The sequence below is a fragment of the Glycine soja genome, chromosome 6 (genome assembly GCF_004193775.1).
Source record: "Glycine soja cultivar W05 chromosome 6, ASM419377v2, whole genome shotgun sequence".
NCBI lineage: Eukaryota > Viridiplantae > Streptophyta > Magnoliopsida > Fabales > Fabaceae > Glycine > Glycine soja.
This window is the reverse complement of record NC_041007.1, coordinates 2,403,128-2,412,736: the sequence shown is the minus strand read 5'-3', so window position 1 is coordinate 2,412,736 and position 9,609 is coordinate 2,403,128. Positions and strand designations below refer to the sequence as shown.

The 9,609-nt window shown below is 32.3% G+C and overlaps 1 protein-coding gene and 1 long non-coding RNA gene across 2 annotated transcripts; both read left to right on the top strand.

The window, feature by feature from the left end:
* The first annotated feature begins 593 nt into the window (after nucleotides 1-593).
* Nucleotides 594-4,304, top strand: LOC114414645 (gamma carbonic anhydrase 2, mitochondrial-like). Its single transcript, XM_028378984.1, has 5 exons — nucleotides 594-768; nucleotides 923-1,066; nucleotides 1,304-1,429; nucleotides 1,511-1,662; nucleotides 3,613-4,304. The coding sequence occupies exons 1-5, from the start codon at nucleotides 654-656 to the stop codon at nucleotides 3,895-3,897; spliced, it is 822 nt and encodes a 273-aa protein (XP_028234785.1). The 5' UTR covers nucleotides 594-653; the 3' UTR covers nucleotides 3,898-4,304.
* Nucleotides 4,305-5,508: 1,204 nt separating this feature from the next.
* Nucleotides 5,509-7,057, top strand: LOC114414644. Its single transcript, XR_003667245.1, has 2 exons — nucleotides 5,509-5,979; nucleotides 6,345-7,057. It is a non-coding gene; the product is annotated as an uncharacterized LOC114414644 (long non-coding RNA).
* The last annotated feature ends 2,552 nt before the right edge of the window (nucleotides 7,058-9,609 follow it).

The following is a 9,609-nucleotide window of genomic DNA, read 5'->3' as shown; positions in this document are numbered from 1 at the left end:
TATTCTTCCAACGTAGTAGTTTAAAAATGAAGTAATAACCGCGGTGCATCATCACCTAAATAACTAGGATTTCTTCGTCCAAACCTGAGTGAAAAGTCACTATTTTCCTGTATACTTCTATCAAGAATCAAAGAAATACATTATACATGAATAAATTTTCTAACACAAGATTGAGAATAAATAATTCCTAAAAAGAAAGTGATGAATACATTTTAATCACGGGCAAAGCTGGCATTAACAGGGAACTTCCAAATTTCATAAAGAAACACTAGTTGCTGAGTACTAAACTGTCCCCTCCACCTTCCTCAATATAAATTTTGGCAGCATTTAGCATAATATTCTTTATTTGAACTACTATGGATGGCAAATGTGGCTTCTCTGGCCAAGACTTATTAATATTAATTCTTGTTTGCAAATTGCAATCATGCGTCATGCGTGTAGTTTAAATTGTTTATACAGAAGCAGATTACCAAATTTTTAAAACCCACAAGCTGGTAACAGACCGGCCCAGTTAGTCTTGGGCCAAGCCCATTTTTTGTTTTGAGTAATTGAAAGCCGAAATTGCCCTCTCCACGAAACAGGGATATTCTACTACTCTAGCATAGTAGCATTGTGGTTGGGACTCGAAGTGTAAGCACTAAGTGGTTGAGGAAATGGGAACCCTTGGGAGAGCGATCTACAGCGTTGGTAACTGGATTCGAGGGACTGGACAGGCCATTGATCGTCTCGGTTCCCTCCTCCAGGGCGGTTACTACGTCCAAGAGCAGCGTTTGTCTCTTTCCCCTTTTTCATTTTCTTCATTTCCATGCCCTAATTTCTCCAATATTATAATAATCTTATACTCTATGATCCATGTTTATGACTGGAGAGTTATATAATGCTTTGGAATATATCTAGTAATCATCTTCCTTGTTGTGTTTAGTGTCTAGGCATCGAACTCTGATGGACATATTTGATAAGGCTCCTGTTGTTGATGAGGATGTATTTGTTGCGCCTAGTGCCTCCGTCATTGGAGACGTTCAACTTGGAAGAGGATCATCCATTTGGTATGGAGTTGTCTTGAGGGGTAAGCTGTCTCACTCCATCAATTAGGTCTCATAGACAACACTTCAATCATTTTATGCTTCTGCTGCTATGATATGTATTTGTGGAATAATTTTAATGCTTTATTTCTGTTATTTCTAAACAAATTTCATGGGAATTTGCATTTCTCTTATCTTTTAATGTAAATTGAATTTCTGTGTTGTTCAATGTTTATTAAGATATATGCGGTAGTCATGTCTGAAATTCACTTTATGAATAGGTGATGTTAACAGCATCAGAGTTGGAACTGGAACTAACATACAGGACAACTCTCTGGTGCATGTTGCAAAGTCAAATTTAAGTGGGAAGGTGTTGCCTACAATTATTGGGAATAATGTTACTGTCGGTGAGTAACCTTTTTGTCATGATTAAGAATGGTGCTGTGTTCTACTCTTGATGGGAATTTGTTAACTTTTTTACCGAACAGGCCACAGTGCTGTTATCCATGGTTGTACTGTTGAGGATGAGGCTTTTGTTGGTATGGGTGCAATACTACTTGATGGTGTAGTTGTTGAGAAAAATGCCATGGTTGCTGCTGGAGCCCTTGTCAGACAGAATACAAGGATTCCTTCTGGGGAGGTATGTCTGTGGGTGTTTCCTATTTTGCTACACCCATTAAGTTACTGAGGATTAGGATCATGTTCGTGGTATGCTAAACTGTTTATGGGAATGATTCCATTATTGAGTTAACATACTGTACCGCCAGTCTAGGACAAGGAGGGTCAATTATAATTATGTGTTTATTTATTTATATTTCTGTTATTTTTTCATGGAATTTTTAGGGAATAGGGATTGAGGTTAGTTTCTATGCACTTTTAGTATAAAAAAAATTCATTATCAATCAACCAAAAATCATTGGTGGTTTGACTTTTAAAGTGGTTATTGTAAAAGTAAAAAAAAAAAAAAACTTACCATACATGACGGTTACATTGTATGTGCAAGCACCATTTACTATTAAAGAATTTTTTTTGTTGGTTTTTTATTTTGCTTTGTAATTTTATCCAACAGCCTTATGATATTTAAGTATCTAAAACATTTTTGAAACATAAAGCCCTTATCCTTTTCTTTAGATGCAGACTAGATTTTGGTGAAATGCTTGAGCGAAAAAGCACTCAACAACACCTATATTTATATACATCTCAAAATAAATTACATTTAAGAGTAGTAAAAATGAAAAAGTGAAACTCCCAGAGAGCAATGATGACTGAAATCTCTGTCTATTCATCTGCAAAGTCTGTGTCTATTCATCTACTCTAGAATTAATTTCCAAAATAGAAACCGTTTCAAACACTCTGCTGCAAGCTGAAGCAAATAGATCGAATGCACTAAGCTTGGAACAAGTTTATTGGATTTGTGGTCCTTTTAGCTGACAAAACTCAGTAATAACTTCCTTGGATGAAACCTTCTCTAAGTAACAGTCAATTTCTATATTTTGGTCATCTCATGAAACATTGGTTTGGAATTAATATGAATAGTTTCTTGATTATCGCAATGTAATTTCATTTGCTGAACATCACAAAACTTCAACTCCTTAAGTGATTTAATCTATACAAGTTCTCAAGTAGTTGTCGCCACAGCATTATATTCAGATTTTGCACCAGACCAAACAACATCTTCCTTCTTACTTTTCCATAAGACAATACTTGTACCAATAGATACATAATACCCGATAGTAGAATGCCTATCAATTGGAGACCCTGCCCCATCTGCATCACAATGCCTAATAACTTGGTTACTCCCTTTATCTTCATATAACTGTCCTTGTCCCAAAGCCTAGACTATTAAAAAACAGCAGATTTTATGGCTTGAGCAGAGAGTTTATTGAATCCTGGAGAGACATTATGAACAAAATAAGTACAACCAAGTGCATTGAGAAAATTCATCAATAAAAGTGACAATATTTGAACCCAAAGAAAAAGACTCTACTTGGACCCCATATGTCTAAATGAAAAATAAAAAACGAAGAATTACATCTTTTTTCCATTTGTTTTGGAAAAGAGGAGCAAACATGTTTGCCTAATTGACATGATTCACAATCTAGCACTTGTAATTTTTCACAACCTAGAACCATTTGCTTTAATTTTGACAAATTTGGATGACCCTTGCATTTATGAAAAAGCTTTGCAGATGTAACACTAGCAACACAAGACACAAAAGGAATCGATTTTAGATAGTAGAGACCTTGAGATCGATCTCTTGTGCCAATTATTCAACTTGTGCCACATTCTTATATGACAAAAGAATCAGTTAAAAGGACAATTAGGGATAAAAAAGGACATATTTCTATTTTAATAAAGGAGAGAGGGGAACTTGACCAATTCCGTTAGCAGTAACCTTAGATCCATTTGCTAAGGTAATGAATGAGGAATTTTAGGAGGTATGGTGGAGATGAAAAGCACTGCTTAGTTTTTATCAGTTTTTGTCTGGGCTAGATATTTTAACTTCCAATGTCGGTTAGGCTCATTTTTCTTGAATGCATGTCATATGTGTCATTCATGATCTGTAAGCACAAACTTGCATATTTTGCAGGTATGGGCAGGCAATCCCGCAAAGTTCCTGAGAAAGCTCACTGATGAAGAGATAGCTTTCATCTCCCAGTCAGCCACCAATTATACTAACCTTGCACAAGTCCATGCATCTGAAAATTCAAAGTCTTATGATGAAATTGAGTTTGAGAAGGTGCTGCGAAAAAAGTATGCACGTAAAGATGAGGAGTATGACTCTATGCTGGGTGTTGTTCGTGAGATCCCACCGGAGCTTATTCTTCCTGATAATGTCTTACCTGATAAAGCAGAAAAAGCTCTTAAAAAATGAGGTATTTAAAAGCAGTGTATTTCTATTCCAATCTTGAAATGACATCATGGGACTCTTATGGTTTTTTGCAAATTCATGGAAGAGGGATTTTTTTCGTTCCCAATAATACCTGACATTTTCTGCGAAAGAATTGTGGCTCCTTACAATCCAGGAAGCAATTGTTCCATAAATTTCGAACTGTGTTCTCTAATTTGGGAGAGGCAAGTGCCATGTAGGATATTCTATGCTGATCTTTAGTGTATGATGTATCCAATGCAAGTGATTTCACATTTTTTCCCCTTAATATTTGTCTGTTCAAGACTTTGTTCGTCAACTTGGTTCATAAGTTCTCGTTGACATCTTTATTAATGAGGACACCGACGCCTGGGTTTTTGTCGTCAGTGTGGATACATGCATCTTCCTTTTTACATATATTATCTAGCCAATTGAAAAGTTACGATTGGAATAATGATTATTTCATGGAGGGTGAAAGGTTTCAATTGTTGTAGTTCACAGAAAGAATAGAAGTGGGCTATGTAAAAACGAACTTATTGGTCCTTTACCGTCTAGAGTTTATCTTGAAAGTACATATTTTTATTTTCCATGTAATGAAGGGTTTTATAAAACCAATTTTCCACCATAAAAGCATGTCTTTAGAAGTTCTTGTGTATAGTGGACTAGCTTCACAGCCGGTCCCAAGCTGTGTTAGATACTCGGCAACAAACGTATCACCCTTGTATTAAACATGTTGTACAGTGGCGATAAAACTACAACTAGGTATGATAAAATGTTATATTTTGCCCTATTTTTTTAATTTTAAACCCATTAAAGCTAAACCCGTCAATTTTTAAACCCACTAATGTTAGGCCAATTTTTATAAGGGTTAAATATGTTTTGGGTTTGTGATAAATGGTTAATTTTTGGTTTAGATTTTCAATAAAGTTTTTCATTGCATAGAATTCTTGATGTATTAAAATTTTTTGTTAGAATTTCTACGCTCACATAACTTCTAAACAAAAGAGATCATTATTAAAAATATTTAGTTTTGCTTTTACTTATCCACTCTAATGACTACTAACAAAAGAGATTTGTTCATTAAATTTAGTGAAGCATGTCTGGTCAAGTTGGATTAGGTTGATACCTTTTTTTACTTTTCTCGGGGGGAGATGGTAAGCAGTATATCATATGAATCAACCACAAGAAAAATGAGCTTGTCTAAAAGACGTCAACCTTGTTAGCCTATATTGAATATCCTGCTTAGGCCTGTTAAAAAATGGACTGGTGGCGAGACAGGCTTGTCAGAATTTTATAATTTAATATGGTTTATTGGTTTATATATGTTTATATAAAATAAATATGAATTATTTTACGACTTCAAATCTATATATTATATAGATAAATTTATTTGATCTAACTTAAATTTTGTTTGGCATATATATAAATATGGTGACATTTAAATGTGTATTTTATTTATAAAAAAATTGGTGAATAATGTGTATTTTATTCAAATAGAAATTAATATATTGAAATATGTAGTATTAATATGAATCAATTAAGATTTTGAAAAAATAATTTATAAAATATTCTTGTAACCAATTACAGCATAAAATGAGATGTTATTTTTTTAATACATTATATTAGAAAGAAGAATGTATTTATTTATTTTGGCAAACTCTGGCATCGACCCTCCTTTAAACTCAAGTGAGGAAATGGGAAGCCTTGGTTTCTGGATTCGAGAGACTGACTGGTCAGGCCATTGATCGCCTCCAGGAGCAGCGTCTCTCTCTTTCCCATTTTCATTTTCTTCATTCTGATCCCTAATTTCTCCAATATTATCTATCATGATTCTTTTCCACTCTAAATTCTACCCTTATTCGATTCGATTCGTAAGCAAAGGGATTAGTGTGCTGTGTTTACTGTTTTGCTATTATGCTAAGAAATATGTCAAGTAATTGTCTTCCTTGTTGTGTTTAGTTTCTAGGCATCGAACTTTGATGAACGTATTTGATAAGGCTCCTGTCGTTGATAAGGATGCATTTGTTGCTCCAAGTGCCTCCGTCATTGGAATAGGATCATCCATTTGGTATGGATGTGTCTTGAGAGGTAAGCTATCTCGCTTGACCAATTAGGTGCAGTAGCGTTTGAATGATTTTGTGCTTCTGCTGCTGCTGAGATGTATTCATGGAATAATTTCGCATCCTATAAGGTTCAAGTTTATAACTTGCACCTGAAAATTACCGTGTTATAAAGTCTTGAATGCCCTCAGGTGTGGAATTTTTGACTGGTTGACCAAATTGCAAGACTGAAGCTATCTTAGATGGTCCTCGGTATTTAATAATTTTTATCAGTTTTTGCCTGGGCTAGATATTTTAAGTTCTAAGGTCTGTTTGGCTGCTTTTTCTTGAATGCATGCTATATTTGTTATTTGTGATTTGTGATTTGTAAGCACAAACTTGCAAATTTTGCAGGTATGGGCAGGCAATCCCGCAAAGTTCCTAAGAAAGCTAGCTGATGAACAGAAAGCTTTCATCTCCCAGTCAGCCACCAATTATACTAACCTTGCACAGGTCCACGCAGCCGAGAATTCAAAGCCCTTTGATGAAATTGACTTTGAGAAGGTGCTGCGAAAGAAGTTTGCACGTATAGATGAGGAGTACGACTCTATGCTAGGTGTTGTTCGTGAGATCCCACCAGAGCTTATGCTTCCTGATAAAGCAGAAAAAGCTCTTCAAAAATGAGGTATTTGAAAAAGAAATGGCTTCTATTCCAATCATGAAATGACATCAAGGACTTTCTTTGTTTTTTGCAAATTCATGGAAGAGGGATTCTTTTCATTCGCGACAATACCCGACAATTTCTGCGCTAGAATTGTGGCATGTAGCTCGTTACGATCCCAGGAAGCAACTGTTCCATAATATTTTGAATTCTGTTCTCTAGTTTGGGAAAGGCAAGTGCCCCGTAGGATCATGTATGCTGATCTTTAGTGTTTGATGTATCCAATGTAAGTGATTTCACATTTTTTTTCCCATGATCTTTATGTTTAAGACATTATTCGTCGACTTAGTTCATAAGTTCTCATTGACGTCTTTATGAGGACACCGACGCCTCTGTATTGTCATCAGTGTGGATACATGCATCCAACTTCCTTTTTAAACTCAGGATTCTTGTTCGTTTTTTACAACATGCTGTTTTATATATTATCTTGCCAATTGAAAATTGGCGAGTGTGATAATGATTTCATGGAGGGTGTAAGGTGTCAACAAAATGCAGTTCACTGAAAGAATAGAAGTGAGGCATATGAAAAGAATCTTGTGGATCCTTTTCTTTCTAGAGTTCATCTTAAAAATACAAATTGCAACTTTTTGTGTAACTAGAAAATCCGCCGTCAAAGTTAGTAAATTTATTATTGTAGTCATATGAAAATAGATGATAATATAAAATCTCTTGCCAAAAAAAAATAATAATATAAAATGTCTTTAATAAGTAATAAGTAAATTTAAGTTTAATTGAAAAGCTAAATTGGCAAACATTTAATAATTCAAAAAATATAAAATACGTCCAAGGTATAAAATAAATCTTTATTTTATAATACCAAAATTTATAATAAATAAATACTTTTAAATATATAAATTATATTATATATTTATATTATAATTATAATTAGTAATAAATAAATATTTTAAAAGACTTAAATATGTTATAAATTTTTTAAATTTGGGTAATTGGTTTTAGTCCTTCAAAAAAAATTATTAGTCCCTCAAATTCTTAAAAGTTTATTTTAGTCTCTCTTTGTTTATTGTGTGCATAGTTTCATATTTTATGATCATTTTTAATCATCAAAATTTATTTACTTTAATTTATTTTTTTAAAATGATTTTTTAGTGATTTTAAACTGTCAAAATATTTTCCTTGTTGTATGGTTTGAGACCATTTTTTTACATATTTTGATTGTTATAAAGAATAAAATAAAAACATGTAAAACTATATTATTTTTTTACATATTACAGTGATTTTAAATTGACACAAATTACTTTAAAGAAATTAAATTAAAAAGTATTTTTGAGAATGTAAAATATTATAAATTATGACATTATTAACACAGACTAAAATAGTTTCACAAAAATTTGAGAGGCTAATGAAAATATAATATTTCTTAAGGACTAAAAAAATATAATTAATCAAATTTAAAAGATTAAAAACATATTTAACTTTATTTTTTAAGGACTAATTAAAAATTTGTAAGATATTCTTATTATAAAAAATAATTTATTTAATTTACAGATATAGATAGAAGATAATTTATTTAAAAATAATTGTTTTTGTTTTGATGAACACATAATACATACTGAAATGGGAGCCATAACTGGAATTCCCTTCATTCTGGGTCCTGTTCAAATTGAAGAACTCGAATACATACTGAGGGAGATTAAATCCAAATCCCAGCATGCCATCAAAATCAACATGACATTCAGTGCCGTCGACCTCTCTAGACTCCGTAAGAAGATTGGACCTTTTCAAACAATTCATGCCTAACCGTACAATGAGATTTTGGGGACTGGATGTTTTCTTCATGTGTATGAAAATATATTCAGTCTCTGCTAACACGTTAATAATATATCAGCTAAAGGTTCTCTGTGAACTTAGTTGCTGATATATTTACGTTTCAGTGGTTGGTGTTGAGATATGCGGTACTCAACTTGGAGGAATGGAGGTTATTCAAGTTTTGAGATATTTTCATTGGTGGTGAGGTGACATCGGAGAATTGGCAATGGATGTACAAGCAGATGCAGATAAACGGTCTGCCCATGCCTGCCTTAGTTTTTGTGCTGTCTTATATATTACTCATTTTTACTTTTGTTTTGATTCTTATTATATTAACTTTTATTATTCATTTCTTACTGTTAGTTTAAATGACAGTGTTAACACCTATGTCATGGCTTCTATACTTATGTGAGGTTTACATTGTGGTTTTTTGTTGTTGTTGAACACCTCGATGAGTCTGGCAAGATATGAATCCAATGCAATTTTATCTGCTTGCTAGTTTACAAGAGTTTATCTTTTCCAGTCTCCACGACTCTCACCCGGTTTTACACCTCCAACATTGTCTCTCCCCGCCAATATTAAATCATGGGAAGTGTTTAACACTTGGCATGCGTTTTTCTTTATTGGATTTAATATTGGCAGGTTATTTAATCGAATCCAATAAAAACTTGATATATATGAAATAAAATTGGATCAATTTGATTTATTATATTAAAAAAATATAAAGTAAATTACACTTGATTTGAGTTGTCTGATCAAAATTTTAATTTTACAAAGTCATTGATATAATGCAGTTATGTAACCTTTATTTTAATACCATTAATATGATTTAACGTGATAACCTTAATGGGGAATTATTGATCTTTAAAATTTAATCTTTTATATATATATATATATATATATATATATATATATATATTTATAAAATATAATTATGATTCAATATTTTTTATTGAATAAACAGAGAAAAAATTAATAAAATAAGAGATAGTATGACTATTTCCAAAATAATATTGGATCTTACTTCTTTCTTTTGTTGGTTGTCTTATTGTTCTCACATCTTGAAATAATAATAATAATAATAATAATAATAATAATAATAATAATAATAATAATAATAATAATAATAATGACATGTTTAATTTATGATCAAATTAAATTAATCAATTGAAATCTTTAATAATATCACAT